General features: G+C 34.3%; 2 protein-coding genes across 8 annotated transcripts in view; one reads left to right on the top strand and one right to left on the bottom strand.

The window, feature by feature from the left end:
- ANKIB1 (ankyrin repeat and IBR domain containing 1) overlaps window positions 1-15,483 on the top strand; it is a 232,895-nt gene that overhangs the window by 65,213 nt on the left and 152,199 nt on the right. The window contains exon 3 of one of the 2 annotated variants that reach the window (XM_032402174.1): window positions 14,945-15,048. The gene's annotated coding sequence lies outside the window, so the exon portion shown is untranslated. Of the gene's footprint in view, window positions 1-14,333; window positions 15,049-15,483 lie in introns of those variants that run through there. The other variant, XM_032402175.1, reaches the window with a different exon arrangement.
- Window positions 1-15,483, bottom strand: part of KRIT1 (KRIT1 ankyrin repeat containing) — a 34,616-nt gene that overhangs the window by 12,027 nt on the left and 7,106 nt on the right. For all 6 annotated transcript variants that reach the window (XM_032402179.1, XM_032402181.1, XM_032402183.1 and 3 more), the window contains 7 exons: window positions 12,193-12,285; window positions 10,930-11,059; window positions 9,148-9,391; window positions 8,822-8,937; window positions 8,453-8,596; window positions 1,883-2,039; window positions 1,099-1,206 (listed from right to left, as the gene is read on the bottom strand). In XM_032402179.1, the coding sequence (XP_032258070.1) occupies window positions 1,099-1,206; window positions 1,883-2,039; window positions 8,453-8,596; window positions 8,822-8,937; window positions 9,148-9,391; window positions 10,930-11,059; window positions 12,193-12,285 (992 nt within the window). The remainder of the gene's footprint in view (window positions 1-1,098; window positions 1,207-1,882; window positions 2,040-8,452; window positions 8,597-8,821; window positions 8,938-9,147; window positions 9,392-10,929; window positions 11,060-12,192; window positions 12,286-15,483) is intronic.

Below are 15,483 nucleotides of genomic sequence, written 5' to 3'. Positions count from 1 at the left end.
GAGCAATTGCATGTATCTTTTCAAATTAGTGTTTTCATTTTCTTTGTGTAAATACCCAGTAGTGGAATTACCAGATCGTATGGTACCTCTATTTTTAATTTTTGGGGGAACCTCCATACTGTTTTCCACAGTGGTTGCACCAATCTACATTCCCACCAATAGCAAGGGCTCCACTTTCTCCAGCACTTGTTATTTTTTACCTTTTTGAAACTAGCCATTCTGTCTGGTGTGAGGTAATATCTCATTGTCATTTTTCAATGTACTCTCAATACATTTTATTGCCCAAACAACTTCCAGCTCAGTTCATTTTGGATGGAAGTACTAATTCCTCTTATCTTGTTCATTTAGAATATAAAAATTATGCCAGGAATAATAATGTGTTCTATACAATTAGAAAACAAATTGTAATCAAGTATAATATAAGGGTGCCTGTACTGCTTTCCTTAACTTTGTCTTGTGCTCATGGAATAGTATTTTGACAAAATCTGTTGAGTGTGTGGTGAGTGTATATGTTAATATTCCTTAAAGGCAGAGATCACATATTTATTCTTTATCACCTGTCACTTTCAGCATTTCAAGGTGTTAAATTCACAGAAATACTCCATAAATACTTATTGCCTAATTGATGGAAATGTGTGGAAAAGCTCAGAGATTATATCTGTTGATATCAAGTTTTAATACTTTGTCTGGTATAAATCCTTTTATCTGATTTGCAAGTTTTCATACAGTTTTTAAATTGATGACAGTTTTCTTGTCACTGTAACTTTTAGGTGAACTGAGTTTTTTCTAATTATTAATTCTTCTCTATCTTAATGTTACTGCTTATTATTTCAGTATCAAGTATTACAATTATACTAGAAATTAGGTTAATATTAAATGTTTTAAGGATTTATTTACTTATGCAATTTTTATTTTGGTATGCAAGAATAAATGTCTGAATGTTAGGGATGATAACAAATTTAATACTTAAGAGATCTAACCATGAGGTTTTCTAAAAGCAGTAAAGAAACCATCCATCCATTCCTCTTGCCACAAATACTCAAATTACTTATCAATTTAAATAGTTGGGTTAGTTTTATTCCTGAAGGTAATTCTTACTGGTTTGTTAATGGCTTCCTTCAATAGCTTTGCAGCTTCTTCCCAGTTATTTTGTTTGTTTTCTTCACAAATATTTAAAGGGGATCTTCCTTGTTGATCTGTTATGTGCTAGAAATTTTGGAAAAAAATATGAAGAAAAAAAGCATTACAAATATATGGCATTATAAGTGAAAATGTCATTCAATCAAAATTTCATAAAAAATAGACTTTTGTCAAGTATTTAAATATTAACCATACTTAGCATATACTATACTTAAACATTACTTGATAAAGATGAAAGACTGAAAGCACTAATAAATGTGATTATTTTTTAAAAGTTCTGATTATAAGATCCAACAAAGGTTTTGTTTAAAATTATTTAAATGATTATTTCCCCCTTTAAAAATATTTATTAATACAAATTCTGGAAAAATGCATAGAAAATCCTTTTCCTTCTTAAGGATTTTTTTTGAGGAAATACAGTATAACACAAAAAGAGGTTAAATTTTATGTATATGCAGGAGATGGATGATAGTGATGATTGCACAACAATGTGAATGTATTTAATGCCACTGAACTGTACATCTAAAAATGGTTAAAATGGTAAATTTTATGTGAGGTACATTTTATCACAATAAAAACAATTATAAAAGCAAATTTATACATAAATATTACTCATACTATATAGATGGTAAAATTTATTTTTTAGTTGACTTCTCAAGTATACAATTGAACATTTTAATGTCATTACTTGTTATTCATTGCTTGAACATTAAAAAAAAAAAAAACCTGGAAAATAACTTACTCTGTCAACTTCTGGATGGTTTAGGAGAATCTGTACTATTTCAGCATGTCCTCCTCCAGCAGCAAAATGAAGAGGAGAACTAAGCTGTCCATTTAAAAGATTTGGATTGCACTTTCCTTTTTCTAACAAAATGCGAGTGGCCTCAACTTTTCCATACCTATAAAAAAAAAGATAAAACTTACCCAAAAAAGTCATACGAAATGTTTTAGAAATTCAAATTTTAGATGATTATCTCAAAGAAATCTAAGATTTTTTTTTTTTTTAGTAAGACATTGACATAAATGTTTTCAGTGCCTAGGGATTTCTTATGAATTCTTCTGATTCAGTTCAACTGTTTCTGTTTCTCATCAAGTGGGAGGAAATATAACTTCAAATACAAGATAGAGCAGATGACAAAGAACTCCCCCCACGCAAAGTACAAAAATTATGAATTAGGGAGATAAAATTTTTAGTCAAAAATAGGTTCAGAATCAGAAACTTCATAATGCTTTCACTTAGGCCTGATTGTGATTTGCAAAATAGGCCCAAAGATAGAATTGGATATGTAGCTGCTGTGTTGGAGAGCTACATATCCAAAGATTTTTGTGTCTCCCACACTGCAATATTTAAATACTTAAATATTAAATATTAAACATTTAAACCATAAGATACATAAGACCATAAGATACATTAATAAATCTTAAATATTAAAATTTAAATATTAAATATTTAAACCATAAGATACATGGTTTCTGCTCTAATAAAGGCTTACAATGTAATAAGAGAGGTAAAACAAAAACATGGGATAAGTTACATTATGCTGTAAAATTTAAGTAACAGTTTAGGATAGCAATCAACATAATAGGCGCTATATATTTGTCAAGTCAAAATAGTATATAACTAATGCTTTTAAAAATGTCAGAAAAGATAGGACTTTAGTCTATGACTCCCTGAATTGATAGAACAATTTGAAGTGGATTTTAAGTAGGAAGGAACCAAAGAGATGAAGAGAGGTAAAAATATTTTAGGTAGGGGGGAAAGGACTAAGCAAAGCAAGAACCCAGGAGAGTACAAAGCATGTGTCGGACATAGTTGAGTCCACCATTTCATCAGAGCCAAAGACTTATATAAGGCTGCAATCTGAAGCAATGGTGGAAAAGTAATTCACTGTTTGTAAATAAATGGGTGGGAGGGGGGAAAGGGGATAGGAAATTTGCTTTCAGATATGGTACATTTGAGGGGAAAATAATACATCTTTAGAAGTTATCTGATTTGCCATCAACTTTCCTTTCTTCCCCTCTATATACCCTTATACCCTGAACCTGCCACTTGTATGCTACCGTTTCCGATTCATTTGACTTTTTTTTTTTTTTTAATCTTTTTATTTTTATTTATTTGACACACAGAGAGAGACAGAGAGACAGCGAGAGAGGGACAACAAGAGAGGGAACACAAGCAGGGGGAGTGGGAGAGAGAGAAGCAGGCCTCCCACGGAGCAGGGAGCCCGATGCGGGGCTCGATCCCAGGACCCTGGGATCACGACCTGAGCCGAAGGCAGACGCTTAACAGACTGAGCCACCCAGGTGCCCCTTCATTTGACTTTTTGCTCATGTTCTTTGCTGTTCCTGAGATGTCCTTTTCTCCCTATCTCATTTTGTTTAGGTTAAATTCTGTTATTTCTCTGCAACAGTTTAAAATCTACCTCTTCTATAGTTCCACTACATGTAGCATGTTTTTTGCTTCTTTTATGGGACTTCTTTTATCTACTTTCACCCTTATTTATATACATCTCTTCTCTAATTGCCTGGAAATTCCTTGAGGGTAGATACACTGTCTCTGCATTCTCTAAACTGCCTTATAGACAAAAAGAGAGTGACTAAACTGTTCAGTAGGTATTTGAAAATGCAAGCTTAGTACTCAGGAGGAAGGCAAAGGCTTGGAGTATCTATCTGAAATAAGCAAATTCATCTAACTGAAAAGAATTACTGTTAAGGCTGGGAGAATTTAGGACACCTGGGTGGCTTAGTCTGTTAAGTGTCTGCCTTCAGCTCAGGTCATGATCCCAGAGTCCTGGGATCGAGTCCCGCATCAGGCTCCCTACTCAGCAGGGAGTCTGCTTCTCCCTCTGTCTGCCGTTCCCCTGCTTATGCTCTCCCTCTCTTTCTCTCTCTCTCTCAAATAAATAAATAAATAAAATCTTAAAAAAAAAAAAAAAGGGGGGGTTGCCGGGGTGGCTCAGTCGGTAAGCATCTGCCTTAGGCTCAGGTCCTGATCCCAGTGTCCTGGGATTGAGCCCTGCATCAGGCTCCCTGCTCAGTGGGGAGCCTGCTTTTCCCCCTCCCTGTCCCTCTACTCCTCCCCCTGCTTGTGCTCTCTCTCACTCTCAAATAAATAAAATCCTTTTTTTTTTTAATTTATTTATTTGACAGAGAGAGACACAGCGAGAGAGTGAACACAAGCAGGGGGGAGTGGGAGGGGGAGAAGCATCTGAGCTGAAGGCAGACGCTTAACGACTGAGCCACCCAGGTGCCCCTCAAATAAATAAAATCTTAAAAAAAAAAAAAAAAAAAGCCTGGGAGAATATGAAAAATGAAAAATGAGTATCTTAGAACAATGAAATGCATCTTGAAAAACAATCTTTCAGGACAGGAAAAGATACTTCTAAGCAATTCAAGTAATAAAAATAATATAAATGTACATTTTGTATGATGCTTTTAAGTTTTCAACATACTTTCTTATATAATTACTTAATATAATCTTCAAAACAACCTATAAGGCATGCAGAAGTATTTTTATGACACAGTTAAGAAAAATGAAGCTTGAACCAGGTAAGTAACTTGCTGAAGGTCCCATGGTTACTGACTAGTGTTAGAATCCAGGTTTCTCAATCTTAGTATAGCAGTTTCCATACCATACCACATGCTTAGGTCACAGAATGGAAGCCAATATTTCAATAATGATCATGTAACAGTAATATCTTGCATTCGTACTGACCTTCATTATAGCTCCATTATGCCCCTTCAACTCCAATTTGTTCTTAGAATGAAGGGGTTGGTCAACAGTATTAAATGCTGTAGAGCGGGGAAAGAGATTAAAAACTCAGAAAAGTTTAAGAAGGTTCATGAAGAGTGGAAAAGAGACAACAGTGAGTGTGGCCCACTCACCTTTGAAGTCTGGCTGTGAAAGGAAGGAAAGAAACAGGACAGTGGCAGAAGAGGGAGCAGGGTCAAATTAATGTTCTTTTCAAGAGGAAGAGAACCATGTATGTTTGAAGGCAAGAGAAAAGAAAGTGCAGAGAGTGAATTTATGGTAAACAAGGATTTCTACTTGCATACCCCATGATACAGGAGAGAGATGAGAACAAAAACGACAGAGAAGAAGGACATTTCCGATGGCTTCAATTTTCTTTGAAAATAGGAGGTAAAACTATCTGACGAGAGTAGAGAAAGGAAGTAGTGGGAATTTAAGTGCTTAAGAGGAGAAAGGTTCAGAATAGCTCATAGGGGAGGACTAAAAGGCTGACAGGATGAATGAGACAAAGAGGATAGACAGCTAAGCTACAGTGAAGATGGGATAATTTGAAGGGAGTCAAATCATCATAGCTCTAAAACACTCTCTAGCAATAACATGAAGCCTAAAAGTAGGATCAGAGAGCGAAGACACTGATTTGAGAAAGGTCAGAGAATATGTCATGTCAGTGAAACATTTACTGAGTGGCTGATTAAGTTGCCCATATGGGGAGAAAGCCAACTTAAATAGTTTTGGAAAATGGTGATTCTAGTAAAGAATGGTTTTCAGGTACGTGGCCACCAATATGAGAATTTTAAAAGTTTGCAGCAATCTTAGGGGTTGTCCTCAAAAAGTGATCTGGGAAGCCCTAAGAATCCCTGAAATCTTTTCAGGGTATTCTCTAGATGAAATATATTTTCATAAGAATATTAAGATGTTAATTATCCTTTAAACTCTTTTTTGATCGTAAGTGTACAGTGGGGTTTTCTAGAAGCCATGTGCCATATAATATTGCAGCAAATTAAACGCAGAATCAGATGTGAGAATCCAGCTATCTTCTATTAAGCTAGAGAATAAAGAGATTTGCAAGAATGTAAAATAATACTATTCTTCTAGTTAATTTTTTTTATTTTGGAAAATATGGTATTTTTCATAAAATTGTTTATGTTAATATGTTTATTGTTATTTTTAAATGAATTAATACTTAAAATATTTTTTGGGTATAACTTCTAATATGTTAAATGACATTAGATATAATTTACATAAACAAAACTCTTTGGGATCCTGTAACTTTTAAGAATGAAAGGCGGTCCTGACACCAAAAAGTTGGAGAACCACCAATCTAATAAAACCCTCACTTTAAAGATGAGAAAACAGACCAAGAGGGGTAAAACATCTTGTCTAAACTTATAGTCTCTAATCTCAGTCTCTTAATGAGATGGCCTACTATTCCCCTCCTTGATCCTTATACCAATTAGTGAATAAAAGTACATTTCCAAGATAAAGTAATTTAAGTTCTTACTAAATGGTTAAATCAGTCTTCATTCAAATTCACATTAATCAAATGATCTGATTAAAAGTATTGCAACGTGACCCATATTACTCCTGGTACATTAAACTTAGTTATTTCCAACTGACAAAATTAATTTTATCAAAGGATAAAACTCTTTTCCTTGGTATACTGTAGTAGTAAGATTTTCTAATTAAAAATACTATGGATTATGAATTTCAGATTTAGACATCAAAATCTTTAAATTTTTACAATACCTTAAAATAATAATAACAGCCAACATTTATTGAGTGCTTATTATGTGCTAGGTATCCTCAAAGCACTTATTTGCATTTTCCCCTTTAATCTTAAGAAATGTACTATTATTAAGTCCATCTCATAGATGAAGACAGGTCCTTAGAGACATTAAATAACTTGCCAAAGGCCATACTTTTAGGAAATGAGAGTTATTAGGACTGAAACCTAAGGACATTTCAAAGAACATTAAATACCATACTTCTGTTTTTATGTAATATGTACTTAAAAATACTACCATTTTTTTTTTTTTTAAGATTTTATTTATTTATTTGACAGAGAGAGACACAGCGAGAGAGGGAACACAAGCAGGGGGAATGGAAGAGGGAGAAGCAGGCTTCCCACAGAGCAGGGAGCCCGATGCGGGGCTCGATCCCAGAACCCTGGGATCATGACCTGAGCCGAAGGCAGACGCTTAATGACTGAGCCACCCAGGCGCCCCAAAATACTACCATTCTTAAAATATAAATATTACCATTCTTTTATTAGAAAATAACCAATGCCACAAAAAAAGGGACAGTATTAACCAAATACAAATTTGGGATTCCTAAACTAAAATTCTCTGCCTCTGTCTTCCCAATTCCACAGTTTACTTTTTGTTTAGCTCCAGGTAAGATATGTGATTTCTTTCAGTACTGCTGCTACCAATATTTACTAGTAATCTAAGAAACAACTATAAGTTCAGTTTAAAAAGATTTAGGGTAACTCCAAATATGAGAAGAAAATTCCATGTTAACAGGAAAACAACTAAGAACACACATACAGAATAAAGGAGCCTATTTTTAAGGAAACAGGAAAAAATTAAGAGCATATTTCTTGAATAAAGGAGCCTATTTTTAGGGAAACCGCATATTTTTAAGGGAGAAAAGATGGATATTAAAAGCAACTATATTTAGCTACAGGATCACAAATTTTGGAATCAGTGAAATTAAAAGAATTTTGAGCTGAAAAGAACTCTAGCAATGATCTAATTAATGCCTTTACATATGGATAGATAGATAGAGAAGTGAAGTATCTTGCTAAATGTTGCTCAGCTAAGAAGTAGCAGACATTTAACAAGCAGTGAATAATGTAGGCACTTTTTAAACTAGCCAAGGAAGATCACTTTAAACAATAAGTCAAAAGCAACTTTTGCATAAGAAATAATGGTAAATAACTTCATTACATCCCTTCTAGAGGATAAACTATAGCTGACAGTTAACTACTGCTATGAACACAAATATAAGAACTCAGATCAGCTGAGGGGAAGAGTTACTATCATGTGGGAAGAGTAGGAGAGCAAGAGCTACGATGGGCAACTAGTGGAAACAGCTAACCCCAATCTTGTGAGCTAATCCCTCTCATCTTAAAAAAGAAAGAAAGAAAGAATGGCATTCATTCTAATGAAGGATTTTGGGAGTTTCTTGATACCACAGCTTCCCCAAGAACTAAATGAATATTTTTCTAACATGATCAATGTCAAATCATAAGTAGTTACATCGTATAAATTTTATAGTCAGGGTAAACAAACTTAATATAACTCCAATACAAAACAATAGAAATTACAAGGGTGAATGAGGGACCTAGTGCTGTATAATGATACTTTTCCCATGGGGCAGACCTTGTAATTCTGAACAGTGGTACATATAAACAGTAATCAAAGATCTAAATAGAAAGCCCGTAAGGCAAAATGTGGTAGAGAAAAGGTGGCTGGAATGACAACAATTCTGAAAAGAAGCACTAACATTTATAACTAAGGATTCATTCCTTCTAAGGAAAAAAAAAAGTAATCCATTTACCAGCATGCATAATGAATGGGCGCCCAGTGGTCACTATCTAATTGGTTGACAGAAAATCTTTCATTGAGAAGACGGTTTAGTAATTCTGAATCTCCTTCACAGGCACTTCGATGGAGAGGAAAGTCATCTACCCACTGTCGTTCCCTAATCATTAAAAACAGATAATTTTTTTTTTTTAAAAAGCACTGTTGAAATTCAAATTGTTTCAAAATAAACATGACATATCTATGAAACCCATGTATCACTTAGCAGCTGCAAACTAAATCTTTTATGCAGTGGTTACATTGCGTACTAACTACATATATCATTTTAAACAATATTTTAACATTATAAGTTTTAAAACAATGTGGAGTAAAACCAAAACAGTACTTGTCTTCTGTGACACTGCTCATACTTCTCTGCCATTTTTCCTGTTTGGGAATTTGGATTTTTGAGTAGTCTGGAGCTCCTAGACCAAAGTATGGATTTATTACCACTTTATCTACCTAAAAAGGGAAAATAGAAAAAACAAAAACAAAATCCCCTTAAGAGCTTTAGATACTTGACTTTAATTGATAAAACAAACTAAATAAATACAACTAACTAGATGTCATCTTAACATTTACAATTAGTAATAGGTATATTTACTTTAGAAAAAAATTATATTTCAGATAAAATGTCTTTGAAATCAGAGCCAAAATTCATTCAACTCTTACCCGGTTTGTATATTGAAGATCTGATCCAAACAAAGGGTTGTAAATACAAGTATCTGCCTTCTCTAGGGCTAACATTTTACTCTTTATTTCTAGTGCACTGTAGCCCATATGTAGTGAGTTTTCTGTCTGACCTGATTCAGTTGCATATGCAGGGTTTATGACATTAGTTTTTATCCGCTCAAGAGGAGAAGGTCGGAATAAAGCTGGAATAAAGTGAGATTGTGCATGACGTTCATCTAACCACCTGGAAAAATAGAAAGAAGAGGTCACAGAAATATTTGTTCAAATATGAAGATGACAAAAGACCATCAAACTCTGAGATGTGATACGTTCTAATATTACATTCAGATTTTTAAATTTTTAACTAGTGTTCATTAAGTACTTCATTTACTAATAATAAAAGTTTTGTTAATAGACACAGCAAACTATTTTTAAAATGCATATACCATTATAATAAAAACCCCTTTCAAAAAACATGAAGTACTTTTAAAATTAGAACCCCTGAGACAGAGGTGACATTAGCTCTGTAGTTACAGAAGGACAAAGGCATGACAGGCGAAACAACTTGTTCACTGCTAAGAGTAACTCAATACTAAATCTATCAGAACTTGAGGAGCCATGTGACCCAGCATCAGGGAAAACAGAGAACTTTAGTCATTTGGTTATTTTTTTTTTAATTTTATTTTATTATGTTATGTTAGTCACCATACATTACATCATTATGATTCACTGTTTGCGTATAACACTAGTGCTCCATTCAATACGTGCCCTCCTTAATACCCATCACCGGGCTAACCCATCCCCCCACTCCCCTCCCCTCTGAAACCCTCATTTTATTTCTCAGAGTCCATAGTCTCTCATGGTTCATCTCCCCCTCTGATTTCCACCCCCTTCATTTTTCCCTTCCTACTATCTTCTTCTTTTTTTTTTTTTTTTTAACATATAATGTATTATTTGTTTCAGGGGTACAGGTCTGTGATTCGTCAGTCTTACACAATATTTAACTATTTTTTAAATTAACATATAGTGTATTATTTGTTTCAGGGGTACAAGTCTGTGATTCATAAGTCTTATATAATACCCAGTGCTCATTACAACACATTCACTCCCCAATGTCCATCACGCAGTTACCCCATCCACCCCTCCAGCAACCCTCAATTTGTTTCCTAAGATTAACTATTTTTAAAGACATAATTAGTTCTATTAAAATAGTGGAGGAAGGATGGAAATAAGGGAACTAGTGCAAAGTAGGAGAGGATATAAAGGCAGTGGTAACTCAACTTGAAAATTTAAAAAAAAACCCAAAAACGAAATCTAGTTTTATAACAAGGAATCTTAATTCTTTTTTTTTTTTTTAAGATTTTATTTATTTGACAGAGAGAGACACAGCGAGAGCAGGAACACAAGCAGGGGGAGTGGGAGAGGGAGAAGCAGGCTCCCCGCTGAGCAGGGAGCCCGATGCAGGGCTCGATCCCAGGACCCTGGGATCATGACCTGAGCCGAAGGCAGACGCTTAACGACTGAGCCACCCAGGCGCCTAGGAATCTTAATTCTTAATCCAGGGCAGTCTCTGTCATTTTTGAAAAAAGATTAGCTGTTGCAAGCAAACCAGGACAATCTTGTCTTTGGGGCTTTTCATTTTTATATTGTACTTCAAAAACATAACATTATGTTACATATATATTATTAATTTTATTATTTTCTTCTGTTCTATCAGAGCTAATTTCTACTATGAACCTGTATTTGATTTATTAAAAAAATATTTTTAGTGGCATTTCTTACTTATCCAAGGCTATTAACATCCTTGCTGTAAGTGTAGCAAAATGAGTGCTGGATTCACTACAGACTCGCATAATATCTTGTAAGCAGTAAAAAATTGGGCATCCTGGAGTATACGTATATTTAGTATTATCTGAAAAAGAAAATGAATAATGCCATCATATAAAAGGTTTACAACTGCATGTTTTTCATTTAAAATTATATAGTATATTTTAAAAAGTAGTTAAATGTAACATGAATTCTTTTAGATTTGGATATAGAAAACCTTGATTAAATTGATGACCAGTTCTGTGACCTTATCCATTTGGAATTAGAAGACCTATATTCTTGAAGGATTGCAGAAATTGTTTCCTCTTTCTCTTCTTCAACAATATTGTAAAACTCTGATTAATAAGATTTCCAACACCATTTTAAAATATTGTACTTTTTAGCCTAAGTATGGCTGGGGAAAAAAATATATATCTGGAATGCTAGAGCTGGCTCATAAAATACATATAAGTACCGTGTGAGCAGCAAGATGATGGCATATCCACACTGGGTCATTAATTTATCTTCAGTCTTATTGCTGCCTTATAGGAGGCCAGTACTCTAAATTTAGTTTCCAAAGTGGTTTTCATATCTAATACCTCATTGAATTCTTCGAGCACAATGAACTTAGTAGAAGCAGATACCTATCTTACAAATAGAGCTGAGGCTTAAAGAGGTGATTTGTCCAAAGGCACAAAATTAGTAGGCTGAAAGGTCTGCACTGAAATTTAGTATTTTTCAATTATTCCAGGATGTCAAAGGCTCAAATTAAATTTTTACATTAGATCTAAATTCTTTATATATTACCAATGCTGTCAGGCAGAGTATTTTAGAACTATTATTAACACCTTCTTGTGCCAAATACCAGATAGGTCCTGATCATAGTCTGTTAATGTTCTAAAATACTGAAATATCTATTTCTAGTCATATCCTTTGAAAAATCCCTTATTATAACCTGAAAATTTTTAATTTCAATTATGGCTTCCCTCCTCACTTCTTTATTCTACTTTTAAAACCAGAAATAAGAACATTACTGTTTAGTCCAGAAGGCTGAATATTACTTTGAAATCAAAATACCTTTTTTTAAGTAATAAATTTCCTCATCTTAACTACTAACTGAAAAATAGGTATTTTAAAACAGTACTATAGTAGTAACTATGAATGTGAGTTACTAAATTCCTCAGTAGACTTTAACTTAGCATCAGAAGTACGTAAAGATTCATAAAACTTAGACTTTACCTTTGACAACTGATGGAACAATAAATAATGCTGCTTCTCTGCCCATCTTCTCCCCATCCAGAGGAAATTTCTTCATTAGTACCACTCGCTTTCCTAACCATTTAAAAAATCAGTAAAGATAAAAATAATGGGCTTTTAAATTTTATAAATTTCCTTGAGAATTAGAAAAAAAATTATTTTAATTCCAGTGCAGTTAAAATACAGTGTTGTATTAGTTTCAGGTGTACAATATAGCAATTAGACAATTCCATATATTACTCAGTGCTCAAGATAAGTATACTTTTTTTTGTGCTCACAAAATTTTTTATTTTATTTTATTTTTTTAAGATTTTTTATTTATTTATTTGACAGAGAGAGACACCGCAAGAGAGGGAACACAAGCAGGGGGAGAGAGAGAAGCAGGCTCTCCGCCGAGCAGGGAGCCCGATGCAGGGCTCAATCCCAGGACCCTGGGATCATGACCTGAGCCAAAGGCAGACGCTTAACAACTGAGCCACCCAGGCGCCCCTGTGCTCACAAAATTTTTTAAACTTCTGCATGTTATAAAAACATCAAATGAAAGAAGAATGTGTAATATTTAAAAATGCATCAAAATAACAGATCACCATCCTCACTAAAGAAAACACAATGATTAAGAAAAAAAATCACTAAATAGATAAAGAAATTCTGTAGAGGCAATTCACAAAAGTGGGCAATTCCAAATTTTAACAAACATTTTAGAAACACCATCCTCACTAGAAACCAAACAAAGGAAATTAATAAGTAATGATATAGAATGTCTTAACTTATAAAAGACGGCAATTTAAAATATAAGATAAGGTACCCTGGAAGAATGTTTGCTTTTTCAGATATTGCTGGTAGAAGTGCATATGGCTATCTAAACTTTTGGAAAGGAATATGTCAGTATGAATCAAATACTTTTAAGAAATACATAACAATAACGTAACCAATAATATTGTATAAATTTGAGTACATTTATGTTGAATGAGGTTTCAAAAACTATGAAGCCACATATATGTGAGTATATAAATGTAAAATCACATTAAATGAAAACAATATCTATTCCCATAATTGGCTAGCATAGTGTACCTGGCATGTAGAATTCAGGCAATAAATATTTGTTGGATGAGTGACATACAGACATATTTTAGCAATGCACAGGACCAAAAAAAAAAAAAAAAAGAGGCTAGAAGGAAAATATATGTTTATTAAATGCTAATTTTGCTTTTAAAAATCAATTTCATTTAAAATAAAAAGCATAAGGAAAAAAAAAAATCACCCATAATCTCACCATACTAAGATACTCTTAATCCCCTTCACCTATTTCACCCATCCTCCCACCCACCTCCTCTCTAGTAACCATTGGTTTGTTCTCTATAGTTAAGAATGTTTTTTGGTTTGTCCCCCCGCCTTTTTTGGGGGGGGGAACTAGAAAATGTTTTAAAAGGCAGCATTAAGAGGAGTTAAAATATAGCCAACTTTATTATATGCCCTAATAAAAACTGTTCATTCTGATAATAATGCAAATCATTCTGTAGACAATGAACCAGTAGATTTATGGTACTGGTCTTGACTCACTAGAAGAGAAGCTTGCTTGCTTGTTGCTTTTTTCTTTCTTTTTTTAAGATTTTATTTGAGCGAGAGAGTGAGAGTGCGCGTGCGCGAGCGCGAGCGCAAGATGGGTCAGGGCAGAGAAAGGAGGAGAAGCGGACTCCCGGCTGAGCAGGGACCCTGACTTAGGGCAGGATCCCACAATCCTGAGATCATGACCTAAGCCAAAATCAAGAATCGGAAGCTCAACTCACTGAGCCACCCCTTAAGTTGCAAAGTCTTAAAGTTTAGTAGCCCTTCATTTAACATTCAACCTCCACCCTCAATTTCAGTTTTTTTTTTTTTTTTAAGACTTTTATTCGAGAGAGCATGAGAGAGAGAGAGAGCGTGTGCGCCCGCGCGCACACACACAAGTAGGGGAGTGGGGCAGAGGGAGAATCCGGCTCCCCGCAGAGCAGGGAGCCTTACATGGGGCTTGATCCCAGGACCCTGAGATCATGACCTGAGCCAAAGGCAGATGCTTAACAGACTGAGTCACCCAGGTGCCCCTTCAATTTCAGTTTTTATTAAAATCTGATTGGGCTATGAACTACTGTTCTGAACTGTAACCTCCTTGGCCGCAAGGGGGATATAAATAAAAACCTACAAGTCATGCACTTTAAAACTTCTCATCTAGACACCTTTACCATTATTTTTGTCAACTCTTCCAATCTTCCCACTCCAAGATAGAGAACCTTGTTCCTGACCCAAGTAGGAATGTCTGGCTGGATGCCTTCTATGGACAAGTAGATAATATAAGAGTTCAAGCAGCTTCATTTATGCACAAAATAATGGAGTCAATATTTTTATTATGGCCATTATTATTATAGCCCCCAAACAATTATTTTACAAATTGGACATTTGTAGAAAATATAAGTGTTAGATACAGAATAACATCTCATTTCAGAGGCAATTTCTTTTGTCTAACCCAAGACATTGTCCCACTTAATCTTTCCTGCCTTGCTGCATCCCTAAACTCTGTTCTGATCCATTGCTTAACTGCCTACTTTGCAAATTATAGATGTAATGAAATTTTTTTGTGGGGGAAAAAAATAAAAGCACTGACTACAAGTTGGGAAATGAGGATTCTTGTCCTAACTCCTCCACTAATGGGAATACGATTTTAGCAGATAACAACTTATATGTGCATTTCCATTTACAGATGTGAAAATGACCGTATACCAACTCACAGGACCAATTTGAGAATTTCATTAATAAGTAAGTGTGGTGATGCTTTATAAACGATACACAGCACTACACAAAAAGGTAAGGCATAACCACTGCTATTATAAAGTCATTTGTGATTTTTATGTGATGCTTATATAAGGTATCCTATTACTCTATAAAAATATTTCATACATTACTCAATAAATAGGATAGTCAGGATCTGGTATGACTCATTAATATAACTAGTTAGTTTAACTTCTCCATTTTAATTTCTTTTATTAAAAGCTGCCAGAAAATCTTCTAAGAGTACTACCCCTTTCTCTGGGCCAGAGGACATCTTTGTTAACACTGACACCACTTTCATCCCCCTTCTGGGTGAATGGACCAAGTGATAGATTTTGGCTAATTCATAGCAAATTATGACTTGTCTGTCTTAGCTCAAATATATGATTTGGGTATATGTCTCAGGAATTTGATCTAAGGATATATCCTGGTAACTATAACAATTTAGCAACAGTAAAACAAGTCTAGATG

Source organism: Phoca vitulina, unplaced genomic scaffold (assembly GCF_004348235.1).
Source record: "Phoca vitulina isolate PV1807 unplaced genomic scaffold, GSC_HSeal_1.0 scaffold4, whole genome shotgun sequence".
Lineage (NCBI taxonomy): Eukaryota > Metazoa > Chordata > Mammalia > Carnivora > Phocidae > Phoca > Phoca vitulina.
The sequence above is the reverse complement of the archived record's forward strand: the minus strand, read 5'-3'. Positions and strand labels throughout refer to the sequence as shown.